Here is an 18,478-nt window from a genome sequence, read left to right on the forward strand (position 1 = left end):
CGCGGGGCCTGTGGAGCCAGGCGGCAAGGTCAAGCAGCCCCAGAGAACCGCGAGCGATGCCCCCATAAGCTTCTCCTCGCGGAGCAGAATCCCCGTCAGAGCGGCGTGCTGCGTTTCGGGGGCAAACAACCTCCCTCTTCCTCCGTGGAAGACAGACCAGACGTTAAACCACACCGCCAAGCCGTCATGAAAATCCGTCGGTGACCGTCAGGAGCTGAGGACCTGGAAATGAGCTCTTAAGCATCCAAGACCGAGACTCCAGCTGACAAGCACCAGATCAAAGGGAAAAGAGATCTCTGCTGATTTTAACCTGGAGGAGACCCAGCTATGGGGTGACCGGCAAACTCACCAAAGCCGTCCTGCATGGTCCCAGCCGTGTAGAAATCAAGCGGAGGTCAACTTGTCGTCATGAGAGTCATCATAATATGAATGGCTTGTTCCTTATATGGCCTGGGCAGGCAGGTATTATCATCTCCATTTTACAGATGGGGAAACTGAGGCACAAACAGCCTCCCAGGGCCACAGGGTCTCTTCTAGAGCTCAGGAGGCTCCCAGCCTTGTAGCAGAACCCCCCTTGCAGCGATGCTGCCAGGACTTGTGCAGCAAACGGGCTTTCAGCTGGCCGTCCACGCAGCGCAACGAATTTCCTCTTTCCCTCTTACTCACGTGGCCGACGGAAAGCTAAGTGACTGCCGTCGCTCGCACAGCAGCGAGGCCTCCCGGCGTCCGTCAGAGCGACCGCGGATCACGCTCCCTACAGCCGGCGACAAGCTTCGCGGGGGAGATGTCGTGGTGGCACATCGCACAGCAGCGAAAAACCTTCCCCTGTTTTTCCTCGGAAGTGGTTTAACCACAGCGGCCCATTCCACACTTCCCCATCATACAGTTACAGGCTTGTCAGCATTTCTACTATCAACTGCTGCTTTAGGAGGGTAACTCAGCTCCAAAAATTCACTCTACTTTGGGACCAGGCATTGGAGCTCGCACCCCCCCGAGTAGCGACGGGAAAACCAGCAGCAGCAAAACGTTCTGCAGAGTTTATTTAGCTGGTTTGGAATTGCAGAAATCTGGAATTTAAACCACCCGTTTTTGGTAAGGCCTGCAGAACTGGCTTTGATTTTTGTGTGTAACCTCGTCTTCTCCATAAACTTCCGTGCACCAATTTAAAGGCAGATTGTGCTGACGCTTCATAAAAATCTCTTTGGGGGTTTCTGCGTTCACCCCAAGCGATTTTGCTGTCAGCAGATTATGAAGCTTTCACATAAACTGACCTAGCAGAAGGGCTGAGGGATTCATAACATCCAAGCGCGAGAAAAAAAAACAGCCGTTCATAACCTTAAACTGGGTAACCATAGAGATAAGACCAAGCCAGAGCCTCTACAGGCTCAACACGATGAGTGTCTACAAATGTAGGGGTTGAGGCTCAAGACATCCTTGTATTCTGCAACTCGATCTTCTACATGAACTTGTTCTTCTACTGCATGCAAGCGTCCTCTCTTGGGGCAACCCAAGGATCTCCACATCGAGTCAAGGAATGATGGTTTCTGCCATCACACACATGCCTCTATCATGTTGTATTTCCAGTCTCACCGCTGGAAGTGTCTTCTGGTCACACTGGTTAGTGCCTTCTGCCGGCAGGGCCACCCTGTGTGCTCGGTGTCACCCAAGGGGCTCCCGCGGTCCTGCCCCGCAGCAAGACGGTCATCATTTGAGATGACCCCAATTTTGCAGTTAACCTCCTTGGGGAAGAAGCTCGTCTGCTCCAGCAGCCCAGCCAACTTCTCCGTGACAGCTGTGCGTCACATTGCCGTCCGCACGGTGCGTGGCCCCGGCCGCTTGCAGCCACGCCAGCGGAGCAGGAGGAGTGCGACCTGGAAAAGCACCCAGCCTTGATCCCCCAAACCAATGCCTCAAAACCCTCCTTAAGTAAACACCTGAGAACATCGAGGAACTATTATTGGAGAAGAGCTCCACCCAAGTGGGCAACTCTGCTGACCGAGAAGATGGCAACGGCTCCAAGAGTGACCCGGGTCAGCAGTCTGTGAATGAAGGAGGGCTGAACTAAGGCCGTAACGGCTTCCCCGCAAGCCCGCAGGGATCACCACCGCCTCCGAGCGCGTGGGCAATGCTGGCCGACAGGATGAGGCTGGATTCTTGACGCTGGTCAGTCCCTCACACCTGCCGCTGCCGCCACCCGGAGCAGCCGATTCCCTTCTTCCCGCGCGCAAAACCCACAGCTGTGCCGAGCCGCATCCCCAAGCCACGGCGCTGAGTGCAAAAGCTTCCTCGGCAGTGAAGGACAAGCCGAAAAATCCTTTAATACTGCCCACCAGCTTCCTGTCCCATCCACTGGGGCTGTTATTTCTTCAAAATCTAGTATTCGTTTTCTACTTATAGGACGTGTGTAACGCGGCGAAGGTCTATGGATCAGTACCTGGACTGTGTATTTGAGTACGCAGTAAACCACGCAAAAACACCCGTCGTCATAAGGCGAACTTCACTGAGGACATAACAGCGTTTTCGACAGTGCTCTCCGATCGCCGGCAAACAAATCCAGTGAGCAAGAAGTTCCCGGCTCCGTGCCATATCCCATCTGCTGCTCGCGGGGCACCATACCCATACCCGTACCGCAACCCTACTGCAGTACCTGACAACGCGCCCGGAGCTTTCAACGGCCCAGAAACGGAGCCGGCGCCAGAGCTCAGCACCTCCCAGAGTCAAACCACCAGGAAAACCATCTCACCACCTTAGGAAAACCCGAAGCCGCAGCTGGAACGAAACCACCTTATACGAACGAAGGGAGGGAAGAGCCAGCGCACAAGGGCTTCCTTACCTAGCGACTTGGGCAGCAGGTTCTTGACGAACTCGGCGTGATCGCCCACGTGCAGGATGCTGTAGACGCTGGTGTTCATGAGCTCCTCCTGGTTGTAGCCCAGGTAGCTGGTGACGTTCTCGGAGACGAAGACGATGCGCCCCTCGCGATTCACCACAAAGAAGAAGCCGTCCAGCGCCTGCAAGGGGAACAGAGCCGGTGAGGGCAGCGGGTGGCCGCCGAGGAGGGGGACGGACCACCCCGAGAGGCCCCGAGGCGCAGGACACCCGGGTGCTGTGCTGGGAACGAGCCACCCCAGCCTCTCAGACCGCTCCGCTCCCGCTCTGCTCCGCTTGCGCCTTCTGCTGCCAAGCGCGGCGCTCACAGGAAGAGTCGGGACGCCTGGCAAGACCCCCCAAGTCGGGGTCTGCCCGCTTGGGCTCCCTCTCCCCGAGCGAGATGCTGCACCGGCATCTGGCTGGCGCCTTCCCGGAGCGAGAGGCACCTTCCGACCTGCGCCAGGCCAGCAGGAAGTCGCCAAAGAGGAGGACCAACACGGCCCGACGGCAGCGGCAGCCCGGCTCCCCGCCTGCGCCGCTCGCTGCGCCCGCGCCGCTCTCCCGCGCCGGCAGGGAGCTGCCCCGCGGCTCCTTTTTATGCAACGCCGTTTCTAAAAATCGGGTTTTGCCGTAGAGCGGCATTAAATGCCAGAAGCAGGAAGCGTTAAAAAAAAAAGAAAAAAGAAAAAAGAAAGAAAAAAAAAAGAGAAATCTTTTGTCGAAACGGTTCTGGCAGCTCAGCCGCAATTTGCCCGATTCACAGCTGCTGCTGGTTGCCAAGACAACCAGCCTTTGCGTTTCGGGCACCCAAAAAAGAGCCCTCACACCCGGGTGCAAACCCTCACAGTACCCGGGTGCAACCCCTTTGGATGCCTGGGTGCAAACCCTTACACTCAAGTGCAAACCCTCACAGTGTCTGGTTGCAAACCCTCATACGTGGGTGCAACCCTTTGTCGTGCCTGGGTGCAAATCCTCACACCCGGGTGCAAACCCCCATGTGTCCAGGTACAAACCCTTGCACCCAGGTGAAAACCTTCGCAGCACCCGGGTGCAAACCCTTGCATGTGGGTGCAAATCCTGGCAGCACCCGGGTGCAAACCCTCACATCTGGGTGCACGTAGTGCCTGGGTGCAAACCCTCGTGGCGCCTGGGTGCAACCCCTCGCGGTGCCCAGCTACAACCTCTTGCGGCACCCGGCCGGCAGCCCCTAGCTGGGCTCCAGCACGCACGTCCCGGCGGCGGCGGCGGCACATCACCCCTCACCTCTCTCCGAGCAACCCTGCCCTGCAGCTTGGCGTGCTGCTGCGGCAGAAGGCCGGTGCCGGCATCCGTCCTCGCTCTGCATCAATAATAACTGGGATTTTAAATCAAACGGTGCACAACAGAGTATTTACCAAGCAGCCCTTCCTGAACGGTAACGTGCCCTCGTGTCCTTTCCTGCGGCGAGGCCGCAGTCAGACCCAGTGCAAGCACGGAGTACAACTTTTAGCCCTGAACTAGCCGATTTAACTAATTTCCTTTTCTCTGTAGTGACTCCCGATTTTCCAGTGCCACTTATATTACCTATTTAGTGCGGGGCCCATTTCGCTGTGACCCAAACGCACAAAGCTGGGCTTAGCAAGGCTCGAATGAAACCGGGCTCTGTCAAACCAAACCCCCGGGCATAATTCAAGCGCAAGACACTGAGCGGTGCGTTCCCGAGCCTGCGCTACAAATGATGTGGATTCACTGCAGGTTTACGCACGCTGCTCCCCCTTACGTTTGTGCTCAGCCCGCTGCTGCTCTCGCAGGACGTGATGTAACCCAAACAGGGTTTGGGCAGACGAGCTCCTTGGCCGGGCTGCCGACTCCCAAATAATTCAGGCCATGTTGCAAGCACCCGTCTCCCATCCTCTTCGCAAAGCAGATCCTGCCTGGCGGTTCGAACCTGTCCCCGCCGAGGCACCAGCTTGGGGGACGGCCGGACCGCTCCTCAGCAACTTCTTCAAGCGCCTTCGGCCGCCGCTGCAGAAGTCATGGCGTAGCTCCGCCAGCACTTTGCGCGGGCAACTGCACCGTCTCGTCAGCCGACAAAAGCCACCAACTGCCTGGGCGTTTGCCCCTGCTCTGCACCTAGACCAAAGCGGCACCAAACCCGCTACCATCCCATGCCACCAGGGTCCTGTACTTTCTTCATACTGCACCCAGCTAACCCATCCGCTGGCTCGCTGCAGCACTGTTACCCCTGAAGGCATGCCTTCAGCTGGCTGCTTCGCCCTCCGTATTCAGTCTCGTTGGCTTTCGTTCTCTTTCCTGGTGTCCCACCCGGGAAGAGGAAGTTTTCCGGCACATCTCTAGGAAACAGGGTGCCCGGAAAGGGGCTAGCAAAACTTTCCCACCTCCAGGGCAACCTCGGGGATGACTCAGGTCACCCTCTCAGAAGACCGAGAGGCGATCTCATCAACGTGTACAAGTATCTGAAGCGGGGGTGTCGAGAGGATGAGGCCAGTCTCTTCTCCGTGGTGCCCAGCGACAGGACAAGAGGCAACCGGCAGAAACGGAAACACAGGAAGGTCCATCTGAACATGAGGAGAAACTTCTTTCCTGTGAGGGTGACTGAGCACTGGAGCAGGTTGCCCAGAGAGGTTGTGGAGTCTCCTTCGCTGGAGACAGTCAAAGCCCGCCTGGACACGATCCTGAGCAACGTCTCTAGACGACCCTGCTTGAGCCGGGAGGTTGGACTGGACGATCTCCAGAGGTCCCTTCCAACCTCAGCCGTTCTGTGACTCTGTGATTCAGGCGCATCTGCTCTGACACACTGCCAAAGCAGACGCCTTAGTCACGCTTTAATCCCCAAAGAAATTCGGGTAGGCTGGGAACACGCAACAACTGGCTGGCGTTCTTCAGCAATTCCCCCCGCCGCCATCCCAGTGCCGCTTCGGAGCTCCCTGCAGCTCTGTCGGCAAAGCTCCGCGGCGGCCAGCGGACCGGTCGCTCCCATCAGCGTTGAGCGCTGCTGACCTTGGTCGCGAGATCCAGCGCAGAGATCGCTAAGCGCGGCAGCCTCGAGGCAGTGCCGTACTCGTAGCGCTCCGGCGGCTCTCGTGCCATCTTCCAGGCGCTTCGGCACGACGGGAGAGAAACGTGGGACGACTCCCCGTCGCCGCGGAGCCTCTTAGAGAGAGGCAACAGAGGCCAAAACACAGTGCGGGGTAGGGGGGTGTCTCTCTCCCCTGTTCCTCATTTGGGATCCAGACTGGGTCTGGATAACGTCGCCAACAGCCACCAAGGAATTAGAGGAGTTTCTTCACCACCAGGTGTCACAAAATCTGGCCTTTCTCAAAAAACACACTACGTTTCACCTACTAGTTATTTATTGGGCTTCGAGTAGAAATCGCAGGGTAAATCTATGGACTGTGTTATGTCAGCAATTATGCTATTATAGTTAATTACATGAAACGGATTATTATCCTGTGCTCTTTTGGTCTTCGAACCTGCAATTTTATAAGCCACTTTAAATCAAACAAGGTCACTCCAGGAAGGCGCTGCCTCTGCCTGGCGATGCGGCCGATCGCTTCAGGATACGAAGTTTGTCGCCGCGGCCGACGAGCGGACCCGTTTTCGACTCAGCGCAACCCAGTGTTTCTACCCCAGTGCCGGGGACGCCGGCCGAGCGCGGCCCCACGGGCTGAGCCCTGCGCTGAGTGTCCTGCTGACGCCTGACTATTGCTGAGCTACCAAAAACAAGAGGAACTTGGAAATTCTCCCCGTTTGGCAGAGGACAGGAGGAGGGAAACCTGCCCAAAGCCATTCATGCACGTGAGCAGACCGCTCGCTAACTTTTCAGGAGCTTGACTTCATCCCCACGTAGAGTAACCTCAGCATTTCCATGTTGATACTAAGCAGCTTATGCAGCCCAGCTTGGATTTCACGCAGCGCACTCAAGCACGCGCTTGGACCGTTCCACCGCGCTCCATCAAGCTGGGTTAAGATTCACCTTCTACATGATGTGCTCGAGCGAAGCACTAAAATGAGTTTACCTGCTGGTGAGGCCCAGGACACGGTTAGCACGAGCACATGCTGATAAAACCCAACCGCCTTCCTGCTCTGCATTCTCCCTTTTGGCACAGCGCGCCGCGTGCCGGGGGCAGGAGGCTGCCGGTGGCGGCCGAGCACCTACCTCCAGAAGCAGCGGTCCCAGCGACTCCTTCTCGATCACTCCCTGACTGCTGGACGAGATGTCCGACTTCTGCACTTCGTCATCGGCTGCTTTCTCTGGAGCAAAGGAAAAGGCACGTTTCAGCCAAAAGAAGCACGCTCTTACTACTGAAACGTTACCAAAAATAAACAAGATATCGACTGCTGAACTTCATATTCCCTGCGCGCCGAGGCGACGGATGACGCGCACCGGAGTGACTTTTGCATTTTCCTTTAACCCCTCGATCTAGTGAAGGGGAAAAAGAGAAAGAGATAATGTCATTTTTAATCACAGCAAAATACACGCGCTAATTAAATCACAGTCGACCGCTAGCAGGAAGGAAAAAACCATCTTGAGCAGCAGACTAGAGAAATCCAACATCAATATTTTGAAAAGGAAACTGTGTACGCGGTTCAGCACAGGCTACAATATTTACTCTGGAACTTTTTGGCCATGCCGGTACGGAGTAAGCGACAGGAGGAATTCCCGAGGCGGAGCCCGGGCGCGGGGCTGCCGGGGAAAGCGGCCGCCGCCACGGCTCGCGCCGCCCCGTGCTGCCAAGCGCCCCGGGAGCCGCGGATGCCGCAGGCACGGGGAAGCGGCCTCGGAGGCATCAGTCCAGCACAAAATCCGCCAGCTGCACGGACTTTGACCCGACATGCCGTAACATCCCCCCGCACACCACAAATTTTGCATTGCACGGGCTCCTTTGGCGCAGCGGGCTCAGCCGGCGCTGGCACGGCCATGCCGATACAGCAGAGCTTTCCACAGCTCAGCGATGCGCTTCACGCGCTCATCAAGCAAAAATTAAAGATCTGGAGGACGCCTGGAGCGCCCGGATGGTACATACTGCACTTCAGCAGCATGTTAAACAGGCAAAGGAAGTCATCAGCCACTCGCGTGCTAAACTGAGCGCAGGGGTCCTGAAACAGCCTTACTCCGAACTCACGGAAGACCTTGATGCAGTTTATGGCTAGGTGCAAATCAAAACGAGTCTCCGTGGCTAGGGGGAAAAAACAGCTCGGCGCTTGGGACTGTTCCTCAGTAACTCTATCAAATTTGCACCGTTCACAAGCTTTCTCCCAGTACCAGCACCGCAAGCTCAGGGTGGCAGCCGAAAGTTAAGCTGTGCTCTTTCTGTGTAACTATTAGCAACCAGAGAGGTCCTCGGACGGGGATGCGGCTGGCCGCTCTGAGGACAGTGTCAAAGCTCTGCAGCTGGACCTTCTGCGGCTCTGCGTCCTCCACCCCGCGGGAGTGAAAACCTGGTGTTTGCCAGGAAACTATGGCGTTGCTAAGCAAAAGCGCAAAATGTGCGGAGCTGGGAGCTGAAGGAAGAAAATGGCCTGAACTAGTTTTTAGAGGTCTCACAGCAAGTTGTGAACTTCTCTGTAGAGTCATGCAGCAGAGCTGCCTGTTGTACCAAGGGGCACCACCACCTGGGATGTCGCAGGTAGGAGCAGCTCCCCGGAAACACGCGTACCTTGATGACATAGTCATTTAGGAATACTTTAACCCAAAGCTTTTTAACTCTGTTTTCTTGGCACCAAGCTCTCTCCATTTGATCAGGAAAACAACTCTTACCTCCAAAGCTGAAGTTGGTAAAGACTTAGACTAGCAAACTCTCCAAGCGCCACGCTCCTTCCAACTTTCTTACCCATCTACACTTGCAGGACCAGAGCTGATTTCAGGATATAGACTGCTAACGCGGTGCGATGGACTTGCCATCAGGGCTCTGCGATTAAGCAGAGGAAGGCAACAGCGCTCGCTTCGTCCAAGACGCTGCCATAACCCTGGCGAACGCTCTGGGCTCCTAGCTCGTGGGGTAAAGCTAAGACCTGGCTGGGCTGCGACAGCTGCGCTTGAGAAGTGCTCAACTCCACGCTGCTGCTTTTACGCTCCTGTTGGCAGTAGGCTGATTAGGGAGCTCCGGCACCACAGATTTCTCCTGGGAATAAACTTACAGGCAGACAGTCACGGAATCACAGAAAGGACAAGGTTGGAAGGGACCTCGGGAGATCATCTAGTCCAACCCCCCTGCTCAACCAGCGTCACCTACAGCACATCGTCCAGGACCCTGTCCAGAAGGCTTTGGAATATCTCCAAGAATGGAGACTCCACAACCTCCCTGGGCAACCTGCTCCAGTGCTCAGTCACCCTCATAGGAAAGTTGTTTTCCCTCATGTTCAGGCAGACCTGCCTGTGCTTCAGGTTGGGCCCGTTGCCTCTCGTCCTATCACTGGGCACCACGGAGAAGAGTCTGGCCCCATCCTCTTGACACCCTCCCTTCAGATACTTGTACACACTGATGACAACCCCCCTCAGTCTTCTCTGCTCCAGGCTGAACAGGCCCAGCTCCCTCAGCCTTTCCTCCTAGGAGAGATGCTCCAGTCCCCTCCTCATCTTTGTAGCCCTCTGCTGCACTCTCTCCAGGAGCTCCATGTCTCCCTTGTCCTGGGGAGCCCAGCACTGGACACAGCACTCCAGGTGTGGCCTCCCCAGGGCTGAGGAGAGGGGCAGGATCACCTCCCTCCACCCGCTGGCAACACTCTGCCTAATGCACCCCAGGCTACCATTGGCCTTCTTGGCCACCAGGGCACATGGCTGCCTCATGGTCACCTTGGTGTCCACACCAGCACTCCCAGGTCCTTCTCTGCAGAGCTGCTTTCCAGCAGCTCAGCCCCCAGCCTGTCCTGGTGCCTGGGGTTATTCCTCCCCAGGGGCAGGACCCTGCGCTGGCCTTTGTTGAACTTCAGGAGGTTCCTCTCTGCCCAGCTCTCCAGCCTGTTAAGGTCCCTCCGAATGGCAGCACAGCCCTCTGGGGTATTAGCCATTCCTCCTAGCTTGGGATCATCAGCAAAGGGTGCTGAGGACACAGTCTGTCCCTTCATTCAGGTCACGCTGGAGGCCAGCCCCCAGTACTCCCCCAAGATCCCACTCCGCAGTCCTCCAGCACTACCCCATCCTGCTGGGATTTTCGCCCTCTTCAAATTTACTTTGGGCACATTCTGGATTATGGTTTCCTAACCCGTGCACCGCCTGTAAAACAACTGTAAGAGGGACGAGCTCTGCAAACCATCCACTCACCACTGCTCTTAGGGAAACACATGCCGAGGAGGGCGACACAGCAGGTCAGCCACGGCTGGAGCACCGAGCTGGGCTGCCAGCTTTCCCCCTTGATTTATCGGGTCATCTCTGGGCCTGCTTTCCCTCTCACCCAGAGGCTGTTTCCTCTTTTGAAAATAAATCAGCTGAACAGGAGCACTTCTCACTCTCTGCTCATGTAAGCCCTGCTGCAATGGGCTCGAGGGCACGGGGCAGGAGGGGAACGAGGCCTCAGGTGTCGTTCTGCACGCAAATAAATACTAAAATGTGACCAAGCACGTGCCCCAGGTTTGCGTGCTCCAACCTTGTTTCCACGCAGGACCTGAGCAAGCGCAGTAGAGCAAGTGGCACCCACCTGCTTGGATGGCTTTGCTTACAAAGCAATGGCGCCTCATGACTTTATGAGCTGGTACTTCACCCCTGAGATGCCTGAACGCTGAACCCTGCCATGGGTTCTGAGCACTGGAGCACGTTGCCCAGGGAAGTTGTGGAGTCTCCTTCCCTGGAGCTATTCAGAACCCACCCGGATGTGATCCTGGGCAACGTCTCTAGATGACCCTGCTTGAGCAGGGGGGTTGGACTAGATGGTCTCCAGAGGTCCCTTCCAGCCTTGGCCGTTCTGTGATTCTGTGATTCTCTATGGACTGCCTCGGGCAGGTCACTACAACCTCGGACCGGCCTCAACCTGCAGCCAGCCTCAGTTTCCACCTCCTCAAGCAGCAACCGCAGAGGCATTCCCTCCGAACGGTCGCCACAGCAGCCTGTCCTGCCTCCTGGCCCACCGCGTGGCCTTCACTCATCCCCAATGAGCAGCCCCTTCCCAAGGAGATACCTGCCAGGCTGGAGACCCAGGCGAATGCCCAAAGTCCTGCTTTGGTTAGCAAGAGCCAAAAGGCGGCGTCGGCATTTCTCTGGAGCTGCGTATGGCTGTGAGTTATTTTCCCGACGGGAATCGGGGCCAGCTGAATAAAACGGCTCGTGGCATTTACAGACGGGAAAGACCAAACTTCTCCCACCCGGCGCTTTGGTTCAGTTCAGCGACGGGGTAACGTCACCCCCAAGTGACAACGAGCTCAAGTGCTTCCGTGGGGAACCGCCTGCCCCGGGGAGCGTCCGACGGGGACACGACTGCTCCGAGCCCGGGACAGAGTCGCCACCCAGGGCAAGCGCTCGTGTCTCTCCACCCCTTAGAGACGCACGTTTAAAATGGGGCAATACAAGCCGATTCTGTCCTTTGGCTAAAATTAGACGAGGTGAAATTTTGCAGCTGAAACTCCCCCCTCGCCCCCAACAGCAGTGCAGTGTTAAGGAAAGGCGTATCTGAAAAACAAAGCCGTTCACGTGTAGTACTCTAAAACAGGACATCAGATTAAGAAACCCAAAACGGGGGGTTTGCTCAGAAAATTAGGCTTATTAACACATAACCCTTCCCCCTCCGAAATCAGGATGATTGTTTGCGTTTTCCCAGTGCAAAAGCAAAGTTTAATAGACTTGGTTTTGCACTGCCCTCACTGCCAGTGGCCCAGCCCGCACACGGCGCTGCAAAGCAGCCCCAGCTCGAAGAGCAGAAATTGCGCAGGCTTGAGATAACGGACCGGACTCCAAAGCAGCGGGGAACCAAACGTCCCTACGGGAAACGTTTGTTTTTCACTACTTACGTTGGAAGACTGAAAATTCTTTGGCTTTTCCATGGAAAAAAATGAATAGCTCGAAGGAGAAAAAGTGCAAGCCAGCAGGAGCGGCAGCCTTGCCCGGGACGCCGAGGGAAGGGAGCGGGGCCTCGGAGCAGAGCCGTGGGGCGGGCGGCGAGGACGGGAGAGGCCGGGGAGCGGCGCGGAGGCTGCTGCGGCGGCTGGAGAACATGGCCGAGCCCCGGGACGCGGCACTCGCCACCTCTCTCCCGCCCGCCACAGCTGCCCAGGTTCCCCCCCAAAGGCTGACCCCGGGTGGACCGCAGCCAAGATCTGCTCGATCCGCTTTCGAAGAGATCAGCGAGGCCACCGAATTCACATCTGCAATTTTCCCCAAACGAGGAGCTTTGATTTTTAGTTAATTAAAATCAGATGGAACAGACTCGGTGCACCCACGGATCGAGAGCGCGACAGAAAGCTGTGCCATTAATTAGTGCCTACTACGGGACTCATCGGGCCAGTAAACCCAACAGGAAAGAACCGCCATAAAAATAAACTGCTTGGCAGTTGGTTTGCTGAGCGCACTGAACGCCCCTTTCAGTGCGGCAAGAACGAACGGTTCAAAAAGCCGCAAGAGGAGAAGACAATGGCACGAATACAACGGAAGCAGCATGAGAGAGGATCTCGGCAGTATGAAAGGGAGCCTTTTTTTCATTTTTAACCGCTACCCAGCCAGGAAGGCTTATCCAGCGCTACCTTTCAAGCAAGAGGAAGAGCCCAGAGGGTCCAAGCTTCACTCCCTGCTGAGAGGGGTGCTTGCCCAGCCACCTGCGGAGACCCGAGGTCTTCAGCTCACCCCTCTGAGCGCTCAGGTGCAGCCTCCTCTCGAGTCCTGTGGATGTCTGAGCTCTCTCCTCCCCGTTTGCTAGCCATTAATGAGTAGGAAAAGATTAGTCAGCTCTGCCGGGAGAGGAAGGACGGGGCTGCGCTATGCTTGGCAGTGCCTGGGCGGGGATGGCAGATGGCCTGGGTCCTTCATGAAACCAAGGCGTGGGGACTAAAGCATCGCGTGGAGCATTGTGCTGAAGAATTTGGTTCAGGAAGTCATTCACAACGGGCTATAATAAAAGCTTTAGTGAACCTACTAACTTATGAAGCTTTGCCTGCTAGTAGGTGGTGCTCTTTACATCAACTATTTCCATATTTTTATCACCTGCAGAAGCCGGTGCAATGAAACCCTCCCACTGACCCCAGGTTGGGGTGAAGCAAACCTCCGAGGAGGACCGTCCCCAGCAGTGTACAGGGCACGCACGCGCCGCTCACGGCAGCGACCTCCTTTGAGACGCTATAAGCGAGCGTTCAAGCTCGGCAGGCAGAACTGCGCCCAGCACCCACCTCTGTAAAGTCAGCATAATCCCAAGGAGACAGATGCAGAAAACCCAGCCCGGCTTCCTCACGTCTTCACTTCCACAAGCGCCAGATTCCCATAAAACACTGCATGGAAATCAGCAGCTCTCAGGTTGTATAACTTTTTATCCCAGTAGGAGGAAGGAAACTATCTGATCTATGAATTTAAAAAAAAAACTGTGGAAAAATACAATCTGTGAGACACAGAGCTTGCAAATACCAGCGCGAGAAAGAGAAGATCAGATCCTGGCTTCCATAAATCAACACGGCTGCTTCAGAGGCTGGCACTAGCCCGCTTTACACCACCCATCGAGATAGTCTATCAGCGTCAAGCCACAGGGTGCTCACGAACAGCGGGCTGCAATGCCAGGCTCCAGCCCTGAGACATCACGGGGGAGATTCATCTCACTGAACATGAGACATTTGGGATGGAGAGGTCTCCACCTGAGCTTGGCACCTCACCCTCCCCTCACAGTCGAAGCTGAGAAAAAGGCACTTTTACAGGGTGATTCACCTGCTCCTTTTTCAATGCCTATTCTAAGACGGATTCTAAGATTAATTTTATTTTATTATAGCTATTTTCATCCACTAGCCTTCCTCCACAACGGGTGAGGACAATCAGTTTTGTTCCCTCTACCTCTCTTTCACAGTGAAAGCCAGAATTTGACTTCATCACCTAGCTCCAGTGCTGGCACTGAAAGAAAACCTCCGCCTATCTCCAGGGCTGGCAACACAGCACTCACTTCAGCTCCGAGCATTTCTAGATGTTATCGGAGAATGTTCTCCCCGACACAGACCCGAGCAGCCCTTCAGGAACCCTTATTCCTCTATCAATGTGCATATAAAGGTCTACGTCAGGAGGACGCACCTCTCCATCCACCCAACCATAAAGCCTCTGGGAGTATAAAAGCTGACTGTAGCCCCCCAGGGAGGTCAGACGGACGGAGCAAATTGAGGACAGAAGCTGGTGGCTGGTCTACTGAGTGCAGGAGAGCCAACAGCAGAGAACAATCCCAGGAGGGCCAGACCCCGGGCATGTCCTGCTGCGCTCCCATGTCACGCTTGCGCTCCTTCCTTCGTACCTTGCCTGGGAGCTACACAATCAAGTGGTGCTGCTGCTGGGGACAACAGCAGAAGTCCAATGGTCTAGCAGCTATTTCCACCACTGACTGTGGCTTGCAAACGTAGAGCCTGTTCTTACAAAACCATGGCGGCAAACACAGTACGTACCATCATGGAAAGTCTCACTGAAAGCCATGGACTAATCATAGCAGAAAGCGCTGTGGTTGGAAACAAAATCTAACGGACTAGAATATGCAAAACTGTATTCCTCCACCAACACAGATTTCCCGGCAGAATACTGGGTATGTATCAAGGTTAAAATAGTGATTTCAAGGTACCTTTTAAACCGTAGGAGCTAAAGATACAAGAGACCAGTGTCTATATGAACAGAATCAGCTTGATTTTCCCTTCCACTTTCCCTAAAAGCCCTTCAAAACTAATATTTCAAAACCGGGACAACATCCCACCACGCTTCAGTGCAACCTGCCACGCGCAGGTGACAGCAGCTAGAGATGGTAACTCCTATCAGGACAAGGGCTAGAGCAGCCTCCAACACGCTGACAAGCCAACCCTTGAAAACGGCCGTTTTGGGCTGGTAACAACCTGGCTCTGGAGTAGGTCTTCAATCTAGTGACCCCATATCGAACACTCCCCCATTTTCTATATTGACAGTTGTATTTATTATCTCTTAACAGCTTCTCAGTGAAACAGGGTGCAGCAGTCCAGCAAGGACTTAATGTTTTCGAGGAGTTACTGTTTTCAGGAGTTACTCTTTTCAATCCGTAAGAGGATCCCTGCTCCCACGGGGGAGATCAGCCCGTGACACAACCTGCTTGTCACAGGCCCTGGAAATCACCCTGCTCAGTAGATGCCTGCCTGGGTAGAAATAGTCTTACAAACGTGAGTTTAGAATTCCAAAATGGCTATATCCATAATTTCAGGTTATCTTCATCAAGAACTTGTACCTTTCTGCATTTCTGCAAAAAGATGAGTTTTAAAATTGAATTAATCCATAAAGAGCAGAGCTAGCAAAGTCTGCTCGCCTTCCATGCTGTATCCTTTGTCGCCTGTTCTCTGCCCATCGCCATAATGCAGTTTCCCTTTCAGCTCTGAAGACTTCCTCCGTGGACCTCTGCAGGTACAGACCAGCCACACATCTGCTGGCAAACACAACATATGATGACCAAATAGTCATCAATTCTTTAACAAGTGCTCATTAGTAAGCACAAAACCCCCAGTGATGGCACGGACTTCCTCCTCCACCCACCCATACTGTCACGTTTTCAAGAAATGTGGAAACTCAATTTGTCATTGAGATTTTTATCTCACAGTCAAGTTTGGCTGAAATCAGCCAGCGGACCCACAAACCAACAGAGAGGCTGGCTGGGGAGAGGGAAGCTAACCGTGGCTCTTCTTGGCTTCGGGCAAGAAGCCTCCGCACTGGACTGCAGGCGATGCAGGTTCACTCCAGCCTCTGCCAAGTACCTTCCACATGGCCACGGGCAAGTCCTTAGTTTTGGTTGCTCCTCCAGCTGGTATCTCCCCTCCTTCTCCAGGGAGAGAATAAGACTCTTAGGGGCAAGAATTCCATTATCTTTGTTCATGTAGCTACACAGTAACAAGCACAACAAAGTTCCTTAGGACTATACAATGCAAATCAATCAATACAGACTTGTTGAACACATTTGACCTTTTCTGTAAACTGCAAAGAACATATTCCAGCGTTGCATTCCCCCTAAACAACTGCTATGCACTGGAGTAAGTGGCACTCTATGACATCCTTCCATCTGAGCAGCTCAGGGAGGATGGACAGTTGCTTCCCTTTAACCAGCCATAGGCATAAATCACCATTAACGCTGCCATTTTACAGCTGCAAAGACTGACGCGTAACCAGCCGTGCTTTTGCAGATCTTGCCGGAGCAGATTAGAAAGTTCATTACCAGCCTCTCAGCGGAGATGCTGCAACAGCCCGCATGAATGCTCCGAGTCCTTTACAGCACAAAGTCACCGGCGCTAGCTTCAACGGGTGCTACGTTCGCACATCACGGTGGGTCACTCGCCCCAGTTGCAGGCCAGCTGGTTCTCTCCCCAAGGACTCCAGATATACCTGCAAGAACCCAGCTGTCTATGCCCCGAGGCACAGCGTATTCTCCCCACTGGCGTATGACAGCACCACGACTACAGCTTAGGACCCGAGGCATCAGGCCCTGCTCCGACCCACCAACGTTGCTTCCTTTGGCTAGCTTAAGCGGAAAAATCTGTTTTTTTGCTTCTGGCAAAAGCCTTGTCTAATGGCGCAGAGAGCAGAGGAAAGCATGCTGCTGTTAAAACAGAAGGAAAAGGAATTTCTTTCCATCTTCACACCTTTTAGAGTTAAGCATTAATGGTGTATAGATGTCTTAAGTAAAAAAGGCTGGTTGTCTGAACAGTGTCAGGAAAAATTATACGGAGCTGACTGAATGCAAAATTAATGAGCACTGAATGCTGACAGGAGAACAGGAATAAGGAGCTCAGACTTTTTTATAGTCAGCTCTTAGATCAAGCAGGTAGAACATCTCCATCTTACTGTGGGAAGGAATAAAGGCAGAAAAAACTTTTATCTGAATCTGAAGAATTTAATTCATTCAAAAACTGTGTCAACTCGGCGTGGCCAACTCTGCAAAGATGAGAAAAGAATGCGTGTAGCTCCCCCCCCCCCCAACTTTAATTCAACCCTGGCGTAGCCTTTATTCTCCTCCTGCAGGCATAAAATACATTACAACATGGCTTTAATGATCCGATTTAATTAATTTTGCAAAGAATTAGACTGACTGTCTTTTCTTGGCTATTCCGCTGGTATGTAGTATCTTGAAGCCCTGCGCACTGTACACACAAGTCCACATAAAGTTACGATTAAAAATTCACTCGTGTCAACTGTTAAATCAGCTCTATGTTCAAGTTGCACAGGCACGTCAAATACGTTAACTGCGCAGGCAAAGAAACGCCTGCCAAAGCGTGCAGACAATGTAAAACCCGAGCGCCGAGAGGGGGGAGCTGACACTTCCCATCCTGCTCACAAAGCGGCATCTCCCCACCCAGCGCCTCTCCTCCAAAATCGCCTTTCTCGCGCCTCCCGTCTGCCTCTCTTGGGTTGCAAAGGGAAAACTGGCAGTCTGCAGCTATTACAGGGATCGACTCGCTTTTGCTCCATGCAACGGCGATCTGGCAGAGATAAGGGCAGGCTTGCTCCAGCGCAGCGCAGCCGCCCAGAAGGGCAGCCGTAACGTGCACGCGTCTATGTAGTCAATGGGTGCAACTGTAGCTCCGGGCTACGAAATAGCCCCGAGAGGCCAGGGGCGACCTGGAGAACGTGGGCTAAGTCACGCAGGCGGAGCCTGCTTTTTCGGTAGGTCTGCACAGCGCCTACTCAATGAGGCCCTCATCTCTAAAATGAACTTTAAATCTTTGAGTGCAACCACTATCCAAACCACGACCTCCAAAACCTCCTGGATCTTCACAGCTCTTAGGTTCCTGCTCCCGCAGCAGACGAGTGCCCAGGGGACGAAGGACTAACAGCCGCTTGTCTCAATAGCGAGCCTTCGTTCTGCTGCGTACCCACAGGAAATGCCGCGGAGACTAACGAGATCGGGGTGGCGCACGTCGGGCAAGCTCCCCTCCTCTCGCAGCGGCTCAAAACCCAGGGCAAACCGGCCGCTGCGGGAACCGAGTCCCCCACTCCAGCGTTCAGCACCGCTCGCTGTAGCATGGAGTTAATGATTTAAAAGGTAGTTAGTTGAGGCTGGCAGTTCAATTAATTAAGGAACACGTGTCCTGGGATGCAGGAGGGAAGCTGGCTTCCCAAATAGCAAGGGCAGAAAGAAGAGCAGCAAACATCACCTAAAACCTTCCAACGGTGTCCGCAGCTTGGCCAGGCGCCAGGCCGCCAGCTCCTTTCTCCAAGGCTCTGGCTCTTCTTTTAGCGCAGCAAACCGCACCAGGATGAAACCAGGCTGTAACCAAGGTACCTGTGCTCCGGCACTGCTGGTGGGCTCCAGCAGCCCGCTGCTCCAGGCTTGCTCTGCTCCAGGCATCAGGGCTCTCTTGAGGGTCACTAGAGATAGGTGCTTCCAGGGATTCATTTGGCCCCCACCAACGGCGGGTGGGAAGTGCCTCCCTGTGGAAATCCCTCTCTCCCTGCTGCTCACCCAGAAAACTGGATGATGCGTTTCTGTGCAGACAGCCAGAA

At 54.4% G+C, this 18,478-nt stretch overlaps 1 protein-coding gene across 14 annotated transcripts in view; it reads right to left on the reverse strand.

Annotated features, from left to right (window-relative positions):
- NCOA1 (nuclear receptor coactivator 1) overlaps positions 1 to 18,478 on the reverse strand; it is a 177,635-nt gene that overhangs the window by 27,652 nt on the left and 131,505 nt on the right. For all 14 annotated transcript variants that reach the window (XM_068936750.1, XM_068936749.1, XM_068936754.1 and 11 more), the window contains 2 exons: positions 7,031 to 7,125; positions 2,834 to 3,011 (listed from right to left, as the gene is read on the reverse strand). In XM_068936750.1, coding sequence (XP_068792851.1) covers positions 2,834 to 3,011; positions 7,031 to 7,125 — 273 coding nt within the window. The remainder of the gene's footprint in view (positions 1 to 2,833; positions 3,012 to 7,030; positions 7,126 to 18,478) is intronic.

Source organism: Struthio camelus, chromosome 3 (assembly GCF_040807025.1).
Source record: "Struthio camelus isolate bStrCam1 chromosome 3, bStrCam1.hap1, whole genome shotgun sequence".
NCBI lineage: Eukaryota > Metazoa > Chordata > Aves > Struthioniformes > Struthionidae > Struthio > Struthio camelus.